Source organism: Sciurus vulgaris (assembly GCF_902686455.1).
Source record: "Sciurus vulgaris genome assembly, chromosome: 3".
In the NCBI taxonomy this organism is placed as follows: Eukaryota; Metazoa; Chordata; class Mammalia; order Rodentia; family Sciuridae; genus Sciurus; species Sciurus vulgaris.
The window spans coordinates 158,136,312-158,163,286 of record NC_136463.1 but is presented as its reverse complement, the minus strand read 5'-3'; the positions used below and the strand labels follow the sequence as shown (position 1 = coordinate 158,163,286).

The window sequence follows — 26,975 nt, the reverse complement described above, 5'->3', positions numbered from 1 at the left end:
GCACAAACCTCTGAGAATTGCATCTCATTTTCAGGGGTGTCTAGTTACAGCATAAGTAGATCTTGTTAGGTCAGAATGGCCAAATGAACTTTCCCACGTCGGTGTTTCTTTCCCTCATTCTGTCTGGGCCTCTTGGCGACATTTGCTTATTGCCTTGAGAACATGGTCCCATACTAGATCAAACAAAAACACCTTCCCAGGTTCACATTTCTCTCCTGCTTTTTAACACCCACATGAAGCTCCAAGGTTAAGGTTGGCCTGCCCTTTCTCATGGGTAACTCCTAGGACAGAGGATTTACTATTTTATTGTCTCTAAGCATGGTGCAGGATGTTCAATACCATTTTTATAGCGATGGCTTAGGATTTCCATTCAGTATCCAATATTCTTGCTGACATGTTCAATTGCAATGATATACTGTTTTCTCCCCTTAAAAAATAGCCCACAAGTGTTTCAATTATTAGCACAGTTGAGAAGATGGCACTAGGGCTGCAGCAGACTGCGATAAGGCAAAATTATAACATATTCTCCATTTCAAAGCCAGATTTCTATTTCATGTAGACTTCACTAAAGGCTTCATTTGTGGGTGCGTTGGTGATGGGAGACACCTCCATGACCTACCTGGGTAAAGATGCATACTGTCTCTCCAGCCCCTCAAAGCGAAGGTTGTGTGCATTCCCATCTGGACCTTTTCCAGACACCTGTGGAGAGAAAAGTAATTAGAAATGAAGATCCATTATATATCCTGGGTACTGACAATGCATCTCAAAATTATAATCAGTGCACAAATGTTACAGCCGCCTGCCAAAAATCAACCATGGGAAAGCAAGCAAGACCTCAGCATCCCTATTGAAACTGGTGATCAAGCCACAAATGTGGCTTTTACCAACAAAGTCACTTCTTTCCAAAAAGAGTCATTGTTAAACTGACTCCCTCCTGTCTCCATTCTAGGGATACTCTGTAGGTTGTAAGACTGTTCTTCTTTTTCTTTATAGACTTTAGTTTTTAGGATAGTTTTAGATTTATAGAAAAATTGAGCAGACAGTACAGACGGTTCCCATATATCCTGTACCCAGTCTCCTTATTACTACCATCTTAACATCAATATGGCACACTTCTTATGATTAATGAATCAGTATTGACACATTACTGTGAACTGAAGCCCATATATTCAGATTTTTTACTTAATGCATTTTCTATGCCCAGGACCCCATCCAGGATACCATATGACATTTAGTCATCATAACATCAGAAGCTCCTCTTAACTGTGACAAGGACCTTATTCTAAAAGCACCCTTTCCATGAACCTTACAGATACTGGGGACAACTACTTATCTATTGCACAGTATCTGAACTTCACTTGGTTCTCTTCCTGTCAATAATCAAGAAGTGACAAACTGTTTTCCATCTATTGTTGGTCTTTATTGGACTTGGTCCCTTCCTGTTTACTTCCTGGATTCACCTCTCTTGGAGCCTCTTCTGTGACCACCTAGGATCCTGCAGGGCAGCCACTTGAATCTGTAGGTTCTCAGCAGCATGTGGATTCCTTGAATGTAAAGACCTCATATCTTACCCTCCCATAAATAAACAGATATTTAAAAGTGCTTGTTGAGTGACTGATTTTTCACCTGTTCATATCAACATATGTGGTATTATGGACCATGTGCTTGGGCATGGAAGGGGCAAAGAGGAAACCCGGGCTGTTATAATTGGTTAGGGAGGAAGAGGGTGTGCTAGTTAGTACAGGAAGTAACAGATAGTGTCGAGGTCAGCAGTGGAAAGTTTTCTAGAGAGCACTCCTAACTTGGAAGCTATTTTCTTCCTACCCCAAATCCTAGCTCTGTACAAAACCACTGTCCTAGCTTGGGTGGGGTGTGTGTATGGAGGGGTGGGTGGGAAGAGATGCCATGAAGCAAATACACAGAGGCATTTAGAATAAGGAAGACTATTTTTGGTGTATGCTTTTTGCAGGAGGTCCTAGAGAGTGTGTCCTGTAATACCTCTTTATATTTCAGTAATACATGGAATATGAGTGGTTAGAATTATGAGAGAGATAGAGTCCAGTGAGCTACCTATGCGAAGGTGAAGACTGCCAACTTCAAAGCAACTGCAGACAGAGATGCAGCATTCTCTGCATTAGGGTAAAAGCCCTGATTGAAGCCACTGACCTTTCTACCATACACCAACAACAAGGATGGTGACAGACGGGGGATACATAAATAGAGCAAAAGAAGTGAAGGGCAGAATATCATCCTCAGCCACTCTATATAAAGTTTGTTTTGTTTCTCAAGGATTTCTTATGGAGGAAGAGTTCATGTGACTACTAGCGCTATGTTGAAGATTTTTAATTGTGGATGTTGGAAAGATACTATGCTTACATATCCTTAGTATGGCTTTAGACATTCAATGAATCTTTTTTTGGTAACTGTAAAGATTCATGTTAAAATATACTGTCATCCAGGGCTGGCCTGGCTTCATTATATGGAGGTCAATATTCTGGTGGCTACAGGTGGCAGCACCAATGCCTACTGCTGTTCTAGTGTTCTAGTTCTACCCAGCATCCTCGATTCTGTGAAATGTAACGTAATCCTTATCCTGAGCATCTTTCTGTCTTGTTGGGAAAACAAGCACTATAAGTGAAATAAAGAAAAATGACTGCTTGATGTCTGACCGAGTACTACTCCGGATGCTACCAGCAGTAGCACAGATGGGGCCTGCAGGTGTTAGGAAAAACTTCATGGGAGAAGCAGAACTTGGGCCAGGTTTCCAAAGATGGGCATCATGTTTGCACATCAAGAATTACTCCCTTCTGCATCAACTGTGTATATATTTGTGTGCTTAATATTGCAACTGCATGAATGCAGTCATTAGTTAGTGATTACTGAGCACCTACTGTATTCTAATACCATGAGAGGCACTAAATTCCAAAAGATGAGTAAATCCAGACCCTGTTCTCCAGGAGACAGGCCTGCAAACAATTATGGTACAATGAGGTCACCCCTAGAGTGGAAGTCTGAAGAAAGAGGCGGCACCTGAGGGAGTTGCAGACAGCTTCAGATGGGTGTTGACACATCATGTAAAACTCGAATATGAATGAGGAGTTCTTTTTTTATTTTGTGGGGGAGAAAGATGAAGAAGTAGCAGGAGAAGCCATCCTAAGTAGAGAGAATAACAGTGAAACAACATGGAGGCATAAAAATGAGCTTTGTTTTTGGGGGATGTCAAGATTCTGGTAAGGCAGAAATGTTGTAAAGAAAAGGATGTCACTAGCTAACAATAGTACGACAGACACCACTAAGATGGCTGTAGCTATCAACACTGCACTGTAATTGTTAATAGACTACATTTGAGAGCAGTTTCGGGTTCACAGCAAAATAGAGAAGAAGGAACAGAGAGATTTCCCATAAACCCTTGCTCCTACATTTGCATAGCATCTCTCATTATCAGCATCCTCCACCAAAGGGGCACAACTTTTACAACTGAGGAAGCCACACTGACACCTCATAATCACTGAAAGTCCATGATTCATGTTAGGGTTCCCTCTTAGTATGGACAAATATATAATGGCATGTATTCACCATTGCAGTGTGGCACAGAAGAGTTTTAATGCCCTGAAAAGCTCAGGGCTCTGCCTACTCATCTTTCTTTCTCCCCATCTCCTGGAAATCACTGAACTTTTTGTTGTCTTCACAGTTTTCACTTCTAGAATGTCAAATAGTGAGAATCATATATTATGTAGCCTTTCAGATAGGCTAATTTTGCATAGTGAGATTATTTTAGTGTCTTCCATGTCTTTTCATGGTTTGATAGCTCATTTCGTGTTAGCACTGAATAATATTCCATTTTCTGGTTCCACCACTGTTTATTTATCCATTCATCTACTGAAAGACATCTTGGCTGCTTCCAAGTTTTCACTTGGAAACATTTGTGTGCAAGTTTTTGTGTGGACATAGGGTTTCAACACCATTGGTTAAATACCAAGGAGTTCAGTGGCTGGATCATATGGTAAGACCACATTTAGTTTTATAAGAAACTGCCAAACTGCCTTCTAAATACCATTTTGAATTTCCTCCAGCAATGAATGAGAGTTCCTATTGCTCTGCTGACTCAACAGCATTTGGTATGGTCGGTGTTTTGCATTTTGACTGTTCTAATAGGTATGCAGTGGTATCTCATTGTTGTTTTAATTTGCATTTACCTGAGGACATATGATATAGTACATTTTTCTTCATGCTTATTTGACACTTGTGTATCTTAGCTGAGTTTCTGTTAACATGTTTGACCCATTCTTTAATTAAACCATTCATTTCTTATTGTTGAATTTTAAGAGTTCTTCCAGTTTATGACTTCTCTTTTCATCCTTTTTCACAGTGTCTTTTGCAGAGCAGAAGTTTTTAATTTTAGTGAAGTCCAGCTTGTCAATTCTTTATTTCATGGATTGTGCCTTTGGTATTATTTCTAAAATGTCATCACCAACTGTGTGACATAGGGGTGGATCAATAGGATTGACCGCAGATTAAAGAGACGATGTTTCTAGAATAATGCCTGAATATTTGACCTAAGCAATCTCCTGAATTTGGTAAAATTCACTGAAATGGGAAATAAAGGAAGAAAAAAATTAGGAGTAGAGAAGGGACTATCTAGACACACTGATCATGAGTTGGGACATTTCATGGAAATGTCTGATAGTTGAGTATAAAGGTTTGCCACTTTGAAAAGACATCTGGACTAGAGATGTAGAATTGGGAAATGTTCAACATACATATGGTACTTAAAACCTTGGAAAAGAATGTCCAGGAAGCGTCCATAGTGACAACATAGAAGAAAAGACTTGCAATGAGAAAAGAGAATACCCAAAGATAATCTTAGGAACACTATCATTACCAGGTAGGCAAAGAAAGTCGAGCCCAGGAAGAGGTCTGAGAAGTAATTGGTCCAGAAGGGAATCAGGAAGGAATATTACAACAGGAATAAAGAGAAGAGAATCCCACAAAGGAGAGAGGGGTCAGCAGTGTCGAAATTAGTCAAGAGCTTCAGGAAGACAAGGACTGTAGTGTCCATAGCGTGCTGCCACTTTACCCACTCCTCCCTTCTTGCCGAGTGTCACCCTGAACTACAAAGTCTGGGAAGAGTAAAACTACCTATCTCAGAAACTCCTTGCCACCAAAGTACAGGCTTTGCCATAACATTTGAGCAAAGGAATTGAGGCGGTGGTACACTCCCACCGTTTATTCACTGTTTACGGTGGCAGCTTTTGCAGATGTACCACTGCTAATTTCCAGTGTGGAGTGCACCTTTCATAGCTGGTTTTGGGGTTGGGGGCAGCAGAGGTGGCTTCCTGATTGTAGTACCTTCCTAATCATGGTTGTTTCTGATGAAGGCATTGATTCGTTCTGGAACCTAAAGCTTCCTGTATAGAAGTGGCAGCAGATCCCTTTAGTAGCTTATTTCTGAAATGTGGCTTTGGAAATCATGCCCCAGAATTTGATTCTTTCACCTTCCTTATGGTTCTTTTGGCTTGTAATTATGGTGTAAAACTTGTTCCTGCTTAAACTAGCTGGAGTGGATGTTGTTCTCTTTAACTGAGGAGTGACCAGGCTAAGGTCTGCAAAAGTATATGCTGAAATGGGCAACAAGATGGCAATTGGTGCTTTACTGGGAGTGATTTCAGTGGATTTATGGAGAACAAAAGCTAGACTCTATGATGTAGAAAATCCTTATGGTTTGTTAAAAAATAAACCACTACTGGTTGCACTGTCTAATCCCATCATGTTCACAAAATGGGGTTAATTCGTGCAAGTACATAAACATTTGTTAGTGTCTCCTAAGTAGAGTAATATGCTAAGATCTTTAAGACAGAGACCAGAAAAAGTTCTCTCCAGGGAGACATTGTTGGTTAATGGAAATGTTGGGAACGGATTTGTGTTCCATTATTTAAAAATATAGATTTAACTGCTTTTTATCCCTAAATGAATATTATGGAAAATTACCCAAAGATGACCTCTGTTAACATTTACAAATATATACATATTTCAAGGGTATATAGAGTTTTTTTTTTCTTATTATTGGCTTTTTTCTGTGCTATTAGTTACATTCCAAAAACAAAAATTTTTAAGGCTATATAATATCCTATTATGCAAATAAATTATAATTTGTCTAATCTGCTCCTACAATTTGTCAATTTTTAAATATTCTGATTAGAAATGGTAGTAATATAGATTAGGGTGTTGGGTACAAATATTCTTGAAAATAGTTGTAAATGGAGGGTAGGAAATTCCAGATAGAGGGTTGCCACAGAGAAGCTAATTATAAGAAGTTGTACTTAAAGTCCTCAGGAAGTCAGGCCATGTGAGGAGGGAGTGAGGGGAGAGAAAACAGGCACAGACATTTATAAGCTCATTTCTCATTTTGCTCTTCGCTCAAAAAGATTCAGAAATGTTCCTGCTTGAAGAATTCCTTATTAGGTAATTTCCCTCATCACACAAAAAAATAAGGTCAGCTGCTCTGATCCAATTAATTTTTTTTAAAGCCCTTTATCTTACTTGGGATCATGCGGGTTTTTTTTCTTTTTTTTTTTTTTTTTAAATGTAATGACCTAAATATAGGTCTGATGAAAACAATCTTAACTTAAACCATAACAGAAACCTTGCCTTTTACACAACAGTGTAACGTTAGAACTTGGGCCTGGACGTGGGGCATATTTACTCTTTTACTGAACAGTCTAGGAAGCGAAACTTCAGACAGTTTATCCAAAACCATGTGAAGAGCTCAGGCATTGGTGTGCCTTGTACTGGTGACCCTCTCTGGCCAGATTAGGATGGCCTCTGAGAAGCCTATCAGGAGGGCCTGGTATTGGGAGGAATGCCAAATTAAGATGATTTTAGTCCATGGGAGAGCTCAAAATTTCATTCGCTCAGTGCCTACAGCTGGCAGGGGTGTTAAAAACCTTGTTAAAAATAAAGCTCTTAGTCTTTTCTCTACAAAAGGCACTTGCTGCTTACATTCGAGTTCCTTAAATTAGTATGTATTTCTAGCCTGGACTTTCTAGAATCAGCAATTTCATAAAGCAATATCCTAAAAAGCCATTTAATGCCCCTAATTCCTCCATTTGCAGATTAATGGCAGAGGGGAAGATTTAATGTTCTTTCAAACATTTTTTAACAATTCATTAAAAATAAGAGAATAAATCACACAGGGAATTTTCTCTAAATGTCTGATGATGAGAAGCGGAAACAATTCAAAATTAACATGTTTTCCAGCTCCTATAGGTGAGGACACGTTTCTGCTAATGTTGTAATTTATGTCCTGTAAGCCAATTTTCCCAGGAAATTTAAAAGTGGCCATGATGGAGAGGCTGTGTAAAGTTGCAATATGGATTATTCACCTACATATGACATCCTCGTTTACAAATATGTCTCAGTCTCACCCATTACAAAAAAAAATGAGTTTCATGTACCCAATACATCTTAAGATTAAGATGCAAAGTATAAAATTTTTGATGCCATTTTAGGAAATGTGTCTTTCATTTCAAGTTGGTATCATGACAGATATTTTTGAGCAAGGTTTCCTATTTCTTTTAATTCCATTGCTCTTACCTAGTTGTAAACTTGGCTAGGGGATGATTCAGGGAATCCACACAAAGAAAACTTCTAAGAAGTTACAAACTTGGCTTTGAGCTTTGTCTAATATTAAGACATTCTGCTAAAATGCTCCATGTTTGAAGGGGAACTAAGGGTAGTACTCCAAACAACAAGAAACTAATGAAAATAAGTTGTTTCCCAAGTTTTCTTTGGCAACGTAAAATATATTATGCCTGAGCTATATACTTACAAATAGGCCATCCAGAGAGGCAAAGAACACAAACTCATTCAAACCATTATTTCTGAAGTGTTTGTTTTCTCTAATTTGATTTCAGCAATTTTGTCAAATAACTGGGTATTCAGCTTATAGACTAACATAGAACATCTGCTAGTTCAGAAAATACAGCAAATAAACTATTTTAAAAATAACTCTTGGGTAAGCTTTTTAACCATTCTGCATCTACACTTCCTCCCTTGTAAAATGTCAAGAGTTAAAACAGAAATTATCTTCTAACTTGTGTATGTTTATGAAAGTTATCTTGCATACGGTTTTCACAATTACATTGACTACTTGCATCTCATTGATACAGGAATTGTGTAGATAGTTAATGATTTTATAACTGAATGACAAGGATAGCCATGTAACCTGTAATCTGTCTCTGGATTATGAAATTATAAAGTATTCATTGGAATTTAAGCATGAAACCTTATGCTAGCACTATCCAAGTATTGGCCATATGTATGATGGGTCATGGCATCTTAATAACCTGAACTATCTCTGTTATGATTGTCTTCACAGAAAATAAAATCAGATGTCTCCTGTCAGCTCTGTTTGTGCCTGGGCCTAAGATACAGTTACCATAGAAACTATGATTGTGGAGACAATTTTACAAATTTGGCTTCATCTATCAGATGTGTGTGTGTGTGTGTGTGTGTGTGTGAGAGAGAGAGAAAGAGAGAGAGAGAGAGAGAAAGAGAGAGAGAAAGCATGCACACACATATGTGCCTTGCCAATAAGCTTGAAGAGCAAATATTCTGGCTCTGTGTCTTTAATTAAAGAGCCAGGCACCATTTCTCATTTCCTTTCTCCCATCTGTCTACCTACAAATAGAGATATTGCAACACTGGCTAAAATGTCAACTCATACTTGAGAAAAGACAAAGGTCTAATGAAAAAAATGAAAAAAGGTATTAGAAAGAGCATTCCCTAATACACCCATCTGTCCCCTATCCTTTATCTTTAGGGACATACTCTACCTGTGTATTTGTTGGATTTTCAAGCAGTGATATAAATCGCTAAATACTACTGTCCAGTACTTACTTACTTGGTTTCTAATTGCTTTTTGGATGTTTTATTGTGAGTCATTTATTCCTCTCTGTTTTATTTTTTTATACTGTCACAGGATTTTTTACTCATCCCAAAAGAAACAATGTTGACCCTCAAAAATGTCCAACTATTAAATGATACAATAGCTTATTTACATTATTTCTTGAGTTCATACTATCCTTTTTAGCCAATGGCCCTATAAAGTATTCACTCACTAAACCCTGCAGCATAGTCAAAATATATTTTCATTTATAAGGAACAAACATGTAAATACATGCAAAATTCTAGTCCTTTTTAATTTTTATTTTTATTTACATTTTTTTACAGACTTCATTTTGATTCATTATACACAAATGGGGTACAACTTTTCATTACTATGATTGTACTTGACGTAGATTCACACCATTCGTGTAATTGTATATGTACATAGGGTAATGATGTCTGTCTCTTTTGATTATTTCTGTTTAAGTCAGTGGGCTAGTTCTGGTCACTTCCGTTTTCAGTTACTGGGGAAAAAAAGGGCTCTCCAGAATATTCTACAGTCATGATGGTGAGCTCCAACCATTCCAGTCTCTGCCTCGCTTCATGTCTGAGCAACTGAGAACTAGTTAAGTGACTTGTCTGGAGGTCCTACAGTGCCAAAGCCAGGCTTTGAACCAGGCTTTGAACTGAGATCTGTTTGACCCCAAAGTGACACTTTTTCTATTCACAATGTTGCCTCCTATATTGTCCCTGGTCATTGTAGTTACCTTTGTTCCATTTTCTAAATGAATTGCTGAGACACAAGACCCGAAAATTCAAGTGACCCTGTGGTGGCAATGCTATGGAATATGCAGAATGGCAGCTCTCTCCATAAGCATTCTGCTATGTCTGTGGTCATCATAGCCATAATCATGGACTCCAATGGCCTTGCAATATTTATTTCACATAACTGGAGGCATTAATATATGTATATATGCTGATTTTTTGGTATAATAAAAGTTATTTCTAATGAAGAATTACATCTTATAAGAAAATAACTGCCTGGATTATGTATAATTCTTTCAGTTATTCTAAGATGGTCATTGGTCTACTAATTTGGTTTAGCCAAGACCCCAGACTGTAAGCTTCATGAACCTTGGCATCGGGCCTCTTTTCACTCGGCAGCATTCTCCAGATCTGGCACATCACCTTGTTCGTGATTACTTACTGAGTGAAGCAGAAGTCTCACAATCTCTTCAGTGGAATTTACAAAGCATTAGTCAGATTCCACAATGACTAGCTAGGTTTTTAGAGCCAAACCTGTTAAATAGTAGAAAACATATAATCCACCTGTTCTTTTTTTGTCCCCCCACATTATTTTTTATTGGTGCACTATAGTCATCAATCTGTCTCATAGCTATGCCTTAATAAGGCTGCCGCTTTTATTTTGTTTGCATCATCCTGATTTTCTTCACATCCCTTAAAAAAATAAACTATAAATGTTCTTACAATTTAGATTTAAACTGGAATCAAAACAACTTTAGGAACCTTCATTATGTAATTGCTTGGAGTACAGGAAGATTCCCCAAAACTCAAGAGAGTAGTAGCCTAGGAGGGGAACCTATCCAATAGAACAAATTACTGAACACTCTGGACGAAACTATTGAGGTTCTGAACAGCTACTTGGGAATGCAGCACTGGTTAATTCACAAAGTTGTCAGGTTCATCCTACCATTAATGCTGGAAGCAGACAGGCATATGTTTCCAAATTTATATTCATCAAATTATTTTGTGACTGACTATCAGATGAGTTCAAGTTTCAGGAAGATGAATGAAATGAGACTGAGGAGGACTGAACAGATAACATTCTGAAAGCTATGTTCTTTTGTCAAAACCTAGCTTGAAAAGTCAAACTGAGCACACATATGCACACACACACACACACACGCACTCACACGTATGTGCACTATTCAAGAGTTTTCTGTTGACTAGTAAAGTTCTATGTCTTAGTCTGGTATTCAAGGCTTTTAGTGACTTGAATACCACCTAACTTTCCAGTTTTATCTTACCCTTTTCATATAAGCTCAATGATTGGATTTCATCATGAATTTTATGAGTCTTGAATGTGTACTTCTGTGCCTCTGGCAGTATGCCCATTTCTTAAGTTTTAGTAGCTCTTCCCATGGCCCAGTTAGTTCCATAAATATGGTAAGGGCTCACTCAGTAAGTTCTGAATGAGTGAATGAATGAAGAAACAAGTGTTCCAACTGAATGTGTTCACTGGTATGAAGGAAGAAAAACAGGTGGAAAAAAGTAGTAGATAAGGAAAACAAATTCTATAGAAGGTGACGAGAGGATGAAACACTGGTAAACGGAGAAGAACTCCCAGAAAAAGGGGTGTAGGCAGAAGAAAAACGGAAACCTGAGGAAAAGAGAGAAGTTGCAAAAGAGAATGAAACCATGAGAACAAGCTAAGCTATTGCAATCGAATCTAAATCTTAGAACACAGGTTAATTCCTGTCCTAAATTTCTCTTCATTAATCACATCCTTGCATCCATCCAAACACTCCATACTACCACCAGGCTGGGCAATATGGACTTTGTTCTCATTTGATGCCTATATCATCTTTGTTTCAAAATCTTTAAAAATGTGATGATTTTAAGTCAACATTTAAAGTTAGATTTGATATAATCATTTAATTGGGCATTGATTCATCTACACAGAACTCATTACTGAATTCTTCAATTTCACCAACATAATTTCCTTCCAAATTATCTTTTATCTAGATGCTGGAAGTCCAAGTGCTATGAAAACTTTGCCAAAATAAAAAAGCTTTTAGATTTCTAATGCTGGCTAGACACAAACCCATGGAAGATTGTTGAAGAATAACGCAAGCTTGCCAACTGCCAGATACGACTGCTTTTCGCATAATTAATGTCATTCTAGCTGCTCAAGTACCATTTCCATCTTCTAATAATTTCCATTAATAGAGGAAGTTTCTGCAATAATTTTTTGCATCCTGCAAAATCACCATGGCTTCTAGACACCTTTTAATCAAAATAATGACAATGGGTGAAAGAGGGCTGGTTAGCGATATTGCTGTAATTCAGGGTTGTATTTGCTTTGTCATTGTTTTAAATTTCCAAAAACTGTCCAAAGGGCTCATGGTGCTGACTGCTATTATGTCAATTAAACCTTGGTGCTTTCATTTTAATAGCATGGAACCATGTGGATTTGTACTAAGGAGAGAAAAGTATATCAAATGAATGTGTTGGACAATTTACCTCCCCCCAAAAGTGATTTTTCTTTTTTAAGGAAAAAAAAAAAAATGGTGAGCAGATGCAAATATAAGCACCAGTCTTGTGAAATATGATAATTGTATGATACCTTAAGCTGAAGATTCTGATAAGAGGAAGTGATAGACCAGCTGCAAATCATAACCTCAAACTTCCAATTCACACTGTTTTTTTATTATGCTGTTGCAAAACCAAAACTAAGGACTCTGCTCAATATATAAAACTATGCAAATATATAGACAGCAACAATAACAATAAGAATAGCTCAAGTTTCTCTCATGAGCCCAGAATAGATGTGGCATGATGCTGCTGACATAATCCTGGGCCAGGGAGGAAAACACCAAGGCGCTAGTAAATTAGGTTTCAAGGAAGCTTCCTGGACTTCTCTATAAGATGAATACTGAAACTAAAGAAGGTCTGGGTTTAAGGAGACCACCCTGAGAGTCTTTCCCCCTCTGTTCTGAGTTGCCTTCGAAGCCCTGAAAGGCTACATCAAAGACTCATTCTTCTTTGCCTAAGATGGTTTTGAAGAACTCCACCTGAGTCACATCTAACGGTACTTGGTCTGCTCTGTGAAGTCCACCTAGTGGAGATCTGATGATGCCACTCGGGCAGGAAGCCCCAGTTCTGTGCACTGAGCTGGGGTGGGGTTGGTGGCAGTGGGTAGCTGTGACTGCTCCTGACCTGATTAGGCTTGAAAATCAGCTCTGTACTTTACTGAAGAAATAATATCTGTGTGTGGGTTTTAACGGCCATTGTTAAAATGAGAAAACAGCTGGCCATCAATTGTGTAAACTGTGCTGCCACTTTGTGAGTGGTCTGACAGGCACTGAGGAGGGGACAGAGTGCTCAGCAGGGCTGGCTGCAAGGTGTGGATGCTCATGGGCACCCGACCACGGGCTTGTTGTGGCTGTGCACACATCCACCCTAGAGGAAGAGCCCTGAGGGGTCAGTACCAATTTTCAAAATACCTGTCATATTTTTAAGTCGTGCTGTTGGTTTCTACACACATATAGAATGGATGGTATTGATGATTTTTCAATCATCAATTGAAAATTGATGATGGTTTTTCAAACCGTCAGATTTGCTAGGTACTGCTTCCCTACCCAGGAGAAAGTCTGTCATTGTAAGTTCCTTGTAAGACATTTTGCTCAAAGAGAGAGGCCTGGCAGGGAGGCTAAGTGAGACAGTCCTAGAGTACCATCATTCCTAATGGGTGCCTGCTTCTAGCATTGATTAGTTCTACCTGGGCCAAGCTTGAGCCTTCTCACTGAACACCAAGAAGGCGCGAACTCAGGCCTGCGCACAGAGCAGCACGTTGGTTAGGAGTGCCCACTCCAGGTACAATGTCCGGGCTTCAATCTGGCTCCACCACTTACTGACTACATGACCTTGTGCAAGTTAATATTTGAGTGTCATTTTTCTTACCCATAGAATGGAATTATTAATAGTATCCTCCTCAGATGGATGCTGTGAAGATTAAACAATATGATGCATGCAAACTATATAGTCCATGACATTTGTAGAGAGTCCACTTACACATTTAATAAATCTTACTTCTTACCATTGTTGCTACAGTGACATTGAATCTGACTTTTTCCTTGGTAAGAAAAAAAAAACCTAGAGAGAATTTCTTCCCTGCCCTTTTGACTTATTTCCATGATCTTTTGACCAGCTCTGGCTAAGATACAGAGTTAATGAAGCTTCTTCAGTGATACTGTTCTGAAAATAGTAATGGGAAAGTGAGGAGAGAGAAAGAAGAGAAAGATGGAGAGGAAGAAAAGAGTCTGTGTGTGCATGTGTATTTTAATATTTATGTATAGATATTTTTAAACAATAATTGCCCAGAATTTAATCTTGATTTTTTTTCTTCTTTCCTGTTGGATTGTGTTTTGAGGACCAATAATCCTGTTTTATTCATATTTGCTACTCTTCTGCACATATTACATGTTCAATAGATCATTAAAAGATTGAAACATCAACTAAATGAAAAAAGTAATCTTAAAAGAGGGATGTAACATAGGCAAGCAGATAGACACATAATCATAAACTACCTGCAGAAACCAGACTCCGATTAACCTAGTTGGCCTACCTTGAGAGACTAGCAGCAACAAAGCATGTTGCTCTTAACTCATTTGGGAACGTTCGTTCTGGGACTGAAGTCAAGAGATGGTCTTCACTGTGATTTAAGCATTTGACAGTACAAGTGTGATGTGTGCATTGTATTCCATTACTGCACTGTTTGAGGTCAAATGAAACAGTGTGTGTGCAGTCCTATTGACTGGATGGGAGAGGATGACAGCAGAATGGGTTCTGGGCACAGGTGGAGAGTTAATCCATGTCCACTTACTGATCTCAATCATGCAACTGGAGATCCTGCCATAGACCATGGGTGGGTTTTTCTAAATGAGTGCAACCTCTAGATGTACCCCTGCAGTGTGCTGGAAGGCCCCTTGTTATGTTTCCAAGTTTGAGAGTAACTCAGCTTCTTTGTTCAGGCAGATGCCCTTTCAGGTATAGTTCTTCTAGAGAAGCAAAGATACAGAGTCTGAAGGGAAGCATCATGGACCAAGAGGTCAGTGGACAAGAGAAACAAAGAGGAGGAAAAAAAAGACACCATTATTTGACATGATTCTCTCTAAACAAAGTAGCAAAATACCATCTTTGGCAGCTAAGCTCCTTGTTGAGCGCCATTTTGATGATTTCTTATATTTAAGAGGAAGCCCGTTTATCTACTTACATAAGGTTCTATTCATTATGCCCTAGTATGATATAATGTTGAGCAGAAACCAACACCTACGTATTATCAAGTACTGCTTTGCACTGCTTCAGTGGGCTCATTTGGAGAACTGTTAGGTGATTTACAAACATTGGCCTAATACCACCGACACCCTAAGATTCTGGAAAAAGACTATATAGAGATCTCTACTCATCAACGTAATGAAATTAAGAAAAGTGAAAATTTAGGATGAATATTGCAAAGAATTTCTTATGGTATAATCCATTAGGATGAGGAATAATTTCCCAGGGGGAGTTGATTTATATGTTAGAAAATGTATAATGCCCATTCATAATGTATTTGTGACAGATGTAATGCCATGTCCATCCATAAATCAGATTTGCCTTCTATTAGAAGCCCCCGAGTCTTTCCCACTAAAAGTTATCCTCATGGGCACTGACCTGAGAGGATTTAAAATCCAAGGGGTCCAATTAATAAAACTCTTCCATCATATAATTGGCCTTTGGTATGGAAAATAACAACAGTATTAATTCAAGTCACTTGGAAGGATGTAGAGTGAGCAACATCTCCTGAACCTGTCAGTTGACCCAACACAGTCAATGGATGGGTCTATGAGTGTCTCTCTGGGGACCATGTGAAATTTGCTTTTCTTTTGCAGACAGCAAAACTGTATAAATTATCGTTGCAATCCACAAATGAGTTATTGACCAGGTGAGAACCACTGGATTTAAACTTATAATGTTCATGGGGGAAACATCATTTTCAGTTTGAGGGTCATCCATTGGAAACCCATCCAAACAAAGAGTAGGTAGAATCATCTTTCCTTAAAAAGAGAGATCAAACACCATAATTCTTGGAGTAGCAAGAGTCAAGTGAGTGGGCTCTGGAGAAAGTGGTGCTTTGGTGAAAAGAATAGGAATGAAGCCTCTTTCACTCCATTCCTAGGAACCTAGGAGGGTGTGGTTCAAAAGTAAACCAAGTCATTTCCAAAAATCAAAATTCTTTTTGGCCACATTTTCAATGGTGCATGACTCAGTGGATAGCTACCACTCCCCTGCTCTACCTTGCCATCCTCCCTTAATGAGAATTCAAGTGCCTGCTCATGGTTCTTAACTTTCAGGCCCTCATTTCCCCAGATTTTCATGAAAACCTAACTACAAGAACCTTCAAACAAAGCTTATTAAAGGTCTTCAGATCTACTCTAGATTTCATTAGGCTTGCTGTCACATTTTTATTAGACTCGCCCTGATTACTTCTCCATCCTACCCTGTGGGTGAACACAGCAGAGCTCCAGTGGTATGTTTACAATCAGGAAGGACAAAACACCAGGAAATTTGATTTAGTGAAAGGCCCAGAGAAAAGTGATGGGACCCCTCAACGTATTTCCAAATGCTCATTTTTAGAAGTGACTGAAATCAGGATTCCTTAGAATGGCAGAGCTTGGCTCTTGCCTGAGGATGTGCAGCAGAGCAGGAAACCCAGAGCCACTCTGGACACAAAAAGGAAATTATGAAGATGCTGGAAGGAAGTTACTACCGCTTAGTGAGGGAAACCCTTTGACTGGATAATGTAGCCCAATAGGGTTCTTTGAGCTATTATTTAAATACTGTGAACTAAAAGGCCCATTAAATCAGTATTTTCAAAGATTGGAGAAGCAAGTGTATCTGTTATTATGCTACAAATAAATATCCCATCAATGGTTCTATTACTGTGTGTTGTTTGACCAGACTCCTCACAGCTTACAATGAACAACATGTTACTGTGTGTTCAATAACAGAATCACAAATTTGTGTTAGAACAAATCTCAAAGGATGGCTTAGTTTTGAAATATTCCTTGGCCTTTTGTTTTGGCATGCATAGGCCACTCAAAATAAGGAGTATGAGGACCATGACTTTGATCCTCTTCTCTTCCTTTTGGCTGGGGCCATCTCTAAGGGACAGTTACACAAGAGTGGAGTATGTGTTAAAGGAAAGAAAGGAGTTGGTGGTTTGGTGTATACCTGTAATCTCAGCAGTACTGGAGGCTAAGTCAAAAATATCAGAAGTTTGAAACCAGCCTGGGCAACTTAGTGAGACCCCCATCTCAAAAAATGAAAAATAAAAATAAAAAAGGAAAAAGAGAAAGGAAAAGAAAAAAATAAAAAAAAAATAAAAATAAAGTGTGGGAATTGCATGTTTGCAGTGCATATGATGAATACCTCACTGCTTCCTCTTTCTACTACTGTAGATTTCACAGGTGAAAAGAGTTCATGGTACTGCCTATAGAAACAGCAGAAAGAAGCACAGTGCATTTGATTATGGGACAATACATTTCCATGGCAGACGTGGAGCTTAGAGATGCACATGGAGGAACTCCAATCTAACCTGTATGCACCCCTCTGTAGAGTGGAAAGCTCACAGGTTATAATTTTAAGCAAGTTGAAAGTTAATAACCTTTGGAATTGGCAGTCTGCAGTGACATCATTGGCCACCTCTCCTGCAAATCACTCTCTAGACTTGCACTTTAGAAAGAATGTGATAAACCACAAGCAAATTCCACCCTTTCTCCTGTTTTCTAAGCATGAATATTACACAATGTTAATGCATCAGAGAAAAATATAAATAACAACTATGGGTGAGAATGGTTATATCAGATGAACTTAATAGTTGTACTCCAAGAGACCCATACGGTTTTCATTCAGTTACCTGTTTGGCCTCTTCCTTTGGTCCTGCTTGCTCACATTCTTGCCCTCAGTGTATTGCCAAGTGTGTTGCTCTCTTGGGTCTGTGCTCCTGTTTCTCCCTGGCCTGCAAACCCCTTCTCCAGACAGCCACTGGCTTTTGCCACTCCTTGGCTCCTATCTCTGCTTAAGTGTCTCTGATTCCAAGTAGTCTTCCTTGACCCCCTTTTCTGAACAGTACACCTTGATCAGCATCATATAGCAACCCTCAGTCAAGCTTTATATTTCTTCAAAGGCATTATCATGGCCTGGCATTTACTCTTTTTCTATTTATTATGAGATGCATGAGAGCATTATTATTTATCATGAGAGCCAGGACATTCCCCATTGCCTAGGTCAATGCCTGGAAGACCTTTGCAATTGGATTAGATAAAATAGTTATACATCACTTTTCTAAATATCATGTCTACTTTTGTTACCTTCCTTTTTTCTTTTTCTTTCTTTCTTTCTTTCTTTCTTTCTTTCTTTCTTTCTTTCTTTCTTCTTTCTTTCTTTCTTTCTATTGATTTCATTTTTTTTCTCTCTTTTCCCTCTTTCTTTTCCAAAGGTGAATAATAAATACACACAATGACCCAATGTAAGGGTGTTTGTAAATGTCTTTACTAGACTATTTAAGATGGCTAGCTGTTAGGTGATTTTTTTTTAATCTCTTAGAACATTCTACACAGAAACTTGTCCTTTTTTTGTTTGGCATTTATTTTCATAAATTTGAGAATAATTCTGGTTGCTGACTATTAAGTTGAGTGCTGAAAGATTTTTATTTAGCATATATTTTTAAATTAGTAAATAAAAAAGTTGTCTCTCTTCCACAAGTTTAATTCTTTTTTTTGCGGGGCTGAGGATTGAACCCAGGGCCTCGTGCTTGCAAGGCAAGCACTCTGCCAACTGAGCTACCTCCCAGCCCCTTAATTCTTATTTATGACAAAAAAAAGTGACAGGCGTAAGGTAGTGAGAGAAGTAGGAAGGAGATGAAATGCATTTTTCTTTTTTACATTCATTATTTTGAATTAATCCATGAAAATTTTCATATGTAAAAAAAATCTGGTAACTGTTATAGTAAAATAAACTGTTTTAAAGTTTTGTTTAGGGTATGGACTTCATTTATTCTTATTCTGTCATCAAGGTATAGATGGCACATTCAGGCCCTGGGGTGTCCCTCATACCACTCCCAAAGCTGAATTGTTTTATTTATGATCATTATTTTCCCTCCACCTTCCTTAGGGAGAAGAGAATACAAAAATTAAAATTTATAAATTCAAAATATCCACATCTTAAAGAGAATATGTCTAATATTTTCCTTGAGTGAAAAAGAGGGCTGGACATATTTTGCTTTCCTTTCTTCACAATGAAAGTTGAAACAGTGATTTTGTGTTATTATAACACTCATCATTTCTCCCTCTAATTTGGATGGTTTTTAATAAAGCTCCATTGATTCCACTGAAAGGAATTCCTCCTGGCAAAAGCAGAACACACACACTGATTGCTAAATATGCAGCAATTATCATATTCAGCAGCACACTTTAATATCTTATTTATAGATGTATCTATCTATAATTTGCTTTAATTAAGTTGCATTGATTTTAATGACAGGAATGATCCTTAGAGAAGGAGGCTGGTATCATTTGCTTCTGTGAGTTCTGGTCTATCATTCTTTAAGATGCTGTCCTATGCCTTAGTGACCTTTGGTAGGTACCAGGCAAAGCCATTCCAATTTCATAAAGTTTCAGGCAAATTTTCTATGTATTGATGTCCCAGAATTTGCCCTTCTGATCACAGAATGGTGTAAACTGGCATATAGCTTTGTGCAGTGGAAATGGCAACCCAATTTTTAAATTGCTTCACTTGCCACAATTTCAGCAACAGTCCAAACTCACACTAAGTACCCTGTCCGAGGTGTAGCCAGCAATGGTATTTTGCCACTCCAGCGACTCTCAGTCATCTTTTTTCCTGCATTTACATTAACATCAGATGACTTTTGGAAGGATCATGGGAATTGAGGTATTTTTGAATTCTTGATTACTTTTCACACCCCCACTTGGAGAAAGTTCAGGGGGAACTGGAATCAAGAACTCCTGACACTTTTGCCCTCCGGGATACCCGTGTTCAAAAGGGAAGGGTCTCACTGGAGAAACCTAACACAAGGAAACATGAAGATAGCAAGTATAGTTATAAAACCTCTAAAATATTACTCATCATGATCAGAAACAATTTCTCTTTCTTTTTACTGGATGACGATATAAACACTGCTTCTATAAATCTTTGCACCTCTGAAGGTGCCAACATTCATTTTGCATGAATTATCCATGTTTAAATGCCAAGGCATGATCACAAAGGAAAACTCTGAAGACAGTTATGCCTGTGCATTCGCAGATTCTGGTCACCATTTTTCACTCACTGATTATTGCTACAAGTGTTGATTAATAGTGGTGTTCACGCTGCTAGAATGCATTTCCCTGGAGGTGAAGAAAACATTCAAGGAAAAAAAAAAAAAGCCAGAACCAAGGAAAGATAATAATCAACCCATCCTTCCGCTTCTCTGTAATAACTCTGCAGAGGGTGTGCAAATCATGGCTTCTGATGATCCCTGTTAGCAGCTTCTGAGCTATTTCACTCTAAAGATCATCCATATGCATCAGATCACCAATTTGTCAATCAGTTTATAAGGCAATTAGATGTGCCCTAATCTCCCTCCTTCCCTTTGGGAAAGGGTAAAATAATATAAGCAGCGGGGCTTCAAGAGCAGTGTTAGGACATTGCGTACCCAGTGCCTCTCCTGAGTCTTGCTGCCCTGTCTGAGCGCCAGGATACAGCCTCAGTGACAATAATGCGCAAGACTGGAATTTACCAAGGCTGATTAGCTTACTACTTATTTTTCTCTCATCAGTAATGCCATCCCTCTTCACCATGGAGGGAAACTAATGAATTGGATTTAGAGTGTGAGAACATTTCTTAATAAATGCAATACCACAGGAGATATGAAAAATACAGATGAGAATACAGCAGGGGCAGGACTGTATGACCAGTGATGCCGCTTCAGACCCCTTAGACCTCAGCGTGATCTAAGGTTTGCTTAGAGTTGTTTAGACCTGGGGCCTCTGATCTTGAAGGCTATCAGTTTCTTTTGTCCAGCTCAATGAGATCATTTCCAGTTTCCTGTTTCTCTCCCTGGGTGGCTTTTCTTATCATTAATCCTATGATGTGTTTTTGTTCTTCTAACTCTTAATTGTCTCTAATGAGGAGCAGACCAGCAATGGCCACATTTGCAATTTCCCTCTTGATTTAAGTGGAAAGACTAATTAGTATAAATTATGGTGAAAGAGTCCCTCCCATAAGTTGGAAGAAGAAAAGCAAGTGAGCTTACGGTATTTTATCTTCTGGCCTTGAGTCTGCACTTCGGTTTTTCCACGTGTGATCAGGTTAGGGTTCTCATCAATTCTTTTGCAAAAGACACAGTCTATGTACAGATATAGCAATCTCACCTCTCCTTTGACATCTTTTCTCTCACTCACCTCTACCCTGGCATTGCCTAGTGGTCCTGAGCTATATAGTTACCTGACAACAATTCTTTCCCAGGTGATTCGTGCCTCTACAGTCAAACTTCTTTTTCTACCTACTTCATCTTCTTGACTTGTTCAGCATGAGTCTCTGTGTGGCCAGTCCAGGAAGATATCTTTCATTGTTTTATCTTGCAGTGGACGTATGTGAAATGGTTATAAGAAAGGAATCCAACTTGGTTCTTATGCTTCCCACCACCCACAGATCCCACTCTGGATCTCTCTCTCTGGCTACTTGGGAATGGCAGTTGCCATGTGAAGATGGAAAATCTCTGGCAGTTACAGTAATACAGTCTGAACTCTTAGCCACAGACTAACCAGAACATCCTGTAAGGAAGCAGACAAAGAAGGACAGGAGGAAATAAAAACAGAAAGTAATGAATCGATAAATGTCTCAATCACTTTGCAGCATCCGTGAAATCCTTATTTTTAGTATAATTGAACTGACTGTGGCAAAGTGGCATTACATGTAAATTGAGTCAGTATTCTTATGATGCTGGTACCTACTCCTCATCCAAGTCCTTGTGGGTTACACAAGACAGGTCTCCAACATGTTAGAAAAATACGCATTCTCCAAACTCCACCAGCAACTTCAATGTAGCCGAGGGAACTTGGCTGAATATGTAACCAGCTGCAGCTGCAGGGTTAGATGTGCACAGCATTTCCTTTTCATATGCACCCACGTGCCCTTCTTTTGCCTTCTGCAGTGGAAACGTGCATACCCTACGGACAACATTTCTTATCCTTCACAGTGCTGTTGGGTGGCACCTTTCTTTGCCTGCTTATACCAAGCTGGTAGTTGGTATAGCTTCTCTGTGATCTGGTATTATCTTTCATTCATGCTACCAGATGGATACCAGATGGGTAATTGCAGCCAGTGCTTCTGCTGGAGGTTCACCCCAGAGCCCATGGGCATGGGCCTGTCAGTTAGCCGCCTTGAAAATGGTGCTTCAAAGAAATACTCCTCAACCCTGTATGCATCTGCTCCCCACTCTAATGACCTTTGAAAAAATCCAAGAGAAAGAAAACCCTTGTAGACAAGCTTTTCTTTAACTAGATGTTAACATCTGTAAGAAAAAGGAAAATGACCATATAGTGGCTTGAGGATGTTAAACTCATTTCTAGCTAATGGAACATCCAAAAAGCCACCAACTCAAACAACCCTGTCAGTAGGGAAAGTGAAGTATAATCAATAAGTTCCTTTTTGGTGATAGCCTCCCAAGGCAGAGTCTCAATTCCTGAAGGGCAGCTTTTACATAACATTTTCTGAGGCAAAAAGGAAAAGAAAAAGAAAGAAATGAAGGAAGCGGCTCCCTTTGAAAGTTCTAGTGATTCCTAGGGAAGTACGCAGAGTACAGAAAAAAGGAATGAGTGAAGTGGTAGGAAAGATCCAAGGTAAGAGCTCACCCCTGACCAGCTCCTCTCAAACTGACTCCTTGGTTGTCACACTCCACAAATTACATTTAAAAAATATCCCGACAGATCATCTGGTTGTTTCAAGTGTGTCTTTCAGCAGTTCATTATGAAAGTTGATTTTCTAAATTAACTGCAAATAAAGTGGGATCTTCTAAACATGCTCTCACACAATGCTGTCAGCTGATTTTTTTTTTTAATTTAATAGCAGACATCAAAACAGATCCTCAGTCCATGCCCCACCTCCTCCTGGAAAAGTTATGATAAATAGTTATGTGTTCCCTAAGGTTACTATGGAAACACTTTCTTTTCAGGTCATCCACTTACAAAGGTAACATTTGCATTCAAATATGTTGGAAGTTAATTTTTTTAATACTCAAGTGAGGTCGTGCTATCATATCCATATCTATTATTTCAAACTCCATGGATAGAGATTGACTTATTCTATAAAAATAGCTGAATGAGGTGTTCACCCAAGAGGTGTAATGCTGGCAAGTCAGGTGGTACTTGGAACACTGTCAAATATATTAACAAAATTAACTTTTTTTTTTGGTGCCAAGGATTTACCACTGAGTCACATCCCCAGCCCTGCTTTATGTTTTATTTTGAGACGGGGTCTCACTAAGTTGCTTAAGGCTTTGTTAAGTTGCTGAGTCTGGCTTTCAATTTGCAATTCTCCTGCCTCAGCCTCCTGAGCCAATGGGATTACAGGCATGTGCCACTACCCAGCCTAAATTAACTTTTGTTGCCTAAGAAAATGTTAGTAGTGACCTACTACCTGGCATTCCTCATTATGCTAACTTGAGTATTTAAATGTGTGTCTTCTTTGACATAGAAATGGCTGGAGACGAAAACACAGGACTGGTGTCAATAGGCATGTGCCTTGTCTTTGGAGATTGCTAGATGGCCATACCTCAGATTATCCATTTGGACTATCAAAAATTCAATATGGCAGACACTTGTTGAGGGGTTGCAAAGCACTCAGTGTGAAGTTAGGCATGACATAGGGCTCAAATATGCACAAGCTCTTCAGTAAATTGTGTGCTAGCCCCAGGTAGGACAGGATTAAATTTTATTTCCTGGTACAGAGTTAGTGGTAGAGAAGCACCAGGGAAGCAGCCAAGGAAGGTTTTGTGAAAAGAGGTTACTGTGACTGTGTAGATGTGAAATGTGAGCATAAGCTCCTCTAAATGGGTCCATGGGGCCACTAACCTCTCTTCTGTATCACTCTTGTAGACCACTATCTGGGATTATAAGAACTGGCTGTTGGCAAGTGACTCTGGAAAAGTAGAACTCTCTCTTCATCATAGATCATGAAGAACTTCTCAAAAAGCAACCAACTCATCTCTGAATGCATCAAGTGTCACTAGCCACTTGCAAAAGGTAGTGAGATGAGAAGGAGGCCTCACAGAAGAAGGAACTTGACTTTAGATCTGGGGAAACTTCTATGTCAAATATGGCAGGATCTTGATTCTCCTCTTCTTGAGACAGACCTAAAGACAGCGCTTCCCAATTCTACCAGCATTTATCAAGTCCATACCCTCCATGAGAAGGCACCACAGGTTATTGAGAGTGGAAAGAAGGAGGCTGAGAGGGAGGTCCAGATAGACTGTGATGAGGCTGATGTCCTTTGTCTACCTTTATAGATTGAAGCAGAAGCAGGAGGGGTCTAATGACTGACTTCCAGAAGGTCTTATATGCCAGAGGAGACCTGAGGTAGCCACGTCTTTAACTGTCCTGGTTAGTTATCACCACAGAAAGGACTACTTAGTTTGCATAGCCAACTGAAACAGAAACATCAATGACTTTTTTTTTTTTTTTTTTTTTAACCAGCACCCCAAACCATAGTCCACCTATGTAGAGGAAGTCAGAGCTAAGCTCTTCTCTCCTTTACTGATGTTGGTCACGTACCACAGAATCAAAGCCTTACTGCAGTCATAAACGACTTTTCTTTTTTTCCCCCTCCCTTGTCATAGAGCAGACGCTGTTCTATGCAGAAGGGCATTTGGTTTTACTGACAAGATTTGTGTTAAAAAAGTCTCCCCACAGAATGTGTGTGTGTATGGGTGTGTTTATGTTTCCAAATAGATTGTTTAATTATCTGCTCCATTATCTTTCTGGAAGCTGTATTTCATTGCATCAAGCATATTTATCAATAAGAAATGAATGCTATCCGGGGAACTGATTTGTTCAAGGTAACTTTCATTACAGTTAGACCTGCCGTGTCTAATGATGGTTCTGCACTTGTCCTGTTTTATTTACAGCTGCAAACTTCCCATTTGAATTTTTTTTTTTTAACCATCTAAAAGCCAAGTGGAATATCAGTGACCACTTTTGTCCCCAGACAGAAATTACCTGGAAAGAGGGTATGGACACATGAATACAAGGATTCCTTGAAGATATTTTTTTAAGTCACTAGTCACTATTGATGAAAATTGATGTCCCTCACTCTATATGACCTCCAGAGGGTTGCATATCTCAAGTGTTACAAACTATACCAAAATACAATAATTATTATAGACAAGGCACTAAGCAGAAGTAAAGTGGTAATCTTGTAAACTTAAAATTTTTCCTTGTCAATTAATTCAGCTTACATTATTTTCCTCGCTAGAACTAAAAAAGGTAGTGGTATGGAATGTGGCATCTGTCATGTTTGTTTCGAAGTTAAAAATGGAAATGTGGCCAGGCAGTAAGTGCCATAAACAGAAGATGAGCAGTTTGACATCAAAGTTGAGCTTGCTATCAAGTTGGAGAATCACGCTTATGGCACTGGAACCTGAGAACTGCTGCAGGCTTTCCCACAGGCGTATTTCAGGGTGTACGTGCATACCAAAAATTTAGGAAAAGGAGCCATAAACACAACTACTTTTCATAAGCTATACCTTACGATATTGTCATAAGCTTTGTATCTTTTGATTTTCAAGGCTAGGATCTGTCACCACAAGATTATCAGGGCCATAAATGAACAGAACAGACTAGTGATGGCGGCATGTTGGAGAAGCACGTATGCACGGTCCTACAGCAGACAACCAGGTATGGCTATGAGTACAACGGGGAGCGGGAAGGAGATGGATCTGAGCCGGATGGAGAGGTCAGACCAAGCTGTGCAACAGAATCCATGCTCTAGATTGTCCTTGACATGTTGGTAAGCTGTTGAGTTGAGTTCAAATGGGAAACCAACCTAAGTCAGGTAGTGTTCTGGGGGACTGGGCATGGCAACTTCCATGGAAGTCATACTCATGAGGAGGCAGAGACCCAGGCCCTGATACAGAGGGGAACATAAAAATCAGAGTAAAAATGACTTGGTACTAAAAGAATGTTTGAAAATGGATTCCTCAGATTTTCCTATACTTGACTATGTCTGACAGATCATGGACACATGGGAAGAACCCACATAATTATATCTGCAGATACAAAGCAGCTGGGACAGTAGGGAATCAGTGGGCCCTTTTACTGAAATTCTCATTAAGCTGGAGTTAGCACCAAAATGAAGGGTGCATATTAGTTCAGTATGTAAAAGGACAAGACTTCGATAATGCTGGGTCCCATGTGCTCTGTTCTAAACCTACAGTGAGAATCATCTACTATATGACTAATATGACTGTCATTAGATTAGCAGGGACACTGCCATCCTCAGTCTAGGACTAATGAAGTCATGCAATCGATAATCTGCATTTGTAGCAGGAACTTTATTTTTTGTTTTAAAGTCACAATAATGCAGCTTGACAGAGAAAACAAAACCTTTGTGTTCACTGGGACTTATGTATGCATAATACTTGGCATTATATTCTAATTGTTTTTCACAACTTCAACATAAAAAATAAAAATAAAACCAAGTAAAATCCTTAATTCTCTGAATTTCTGTGGCCTTTTCTTTCAGCTTAGTCCTACTGGAACTACCTTGATGTCTAACCAGAAAATCATTTTGCAGAGGTCTTTCTCGTGGAATGGCAAAGAAAACAATTTGGACATTTTATATACCATGTTCATGTTTCTAGGACCATTTAGAGAAAAATCAGGAGTGAACAGTATAGGAGGAGGAGGAACAGTCCTACCACTAGATGTGTATTATTTCACTGTGTGAATGAGAAAGCTGCTGCTAGGCAGGTGGCCTTGGTGATTCAGGGAAACTGTACTGGACCTTGCTCTGGTTCATCACTAAGAGATACCTTATTCTGGAGAAGCCTAAGTACTTTGATGGATATCATTCTGGACTCAGTGGCAAAACAAACACAGGCAATGGACTAGATCTCCCAGATTCTGACTGAAATGACTTAACAGCTTATAAAGTTGGTGAAACTTGCATCAGCCATGGATACTAAGGAGAATCTGCTGGATATGGACCCAGGGGCCACACTGAAAGGCAGACCTGGTGTCAGGTCACTA

At 39.0% G+C, this 26,975-nt stretch overlaps 1 protein-coding gene across 3 annotated transcripts in view; it reads right to left on the bottom strand.

Annotated features, from left to right (window-relative positions):
- The window catches only part of PARD3B (par-3 family cell polarity regulator beta), a 1,072,202-nt gene that overhangs the window by 58,180 nt on the left and 987,047 nt on the right, over nt 1-26,975 (bottom strand). For all 3 annotated transcript variants that reach the window (XM_079130568.1, XM_079130566.1, XM_079130567.1), the window contains exon 22: nt 620-699. In XM_079130568.1, coding sequence (XP_078986694.1) covers nt 620-699 — 80 coding nt within the window. The remainder of the gene's footprint in view (nt 1-619; nt 700-26,975) is intronic.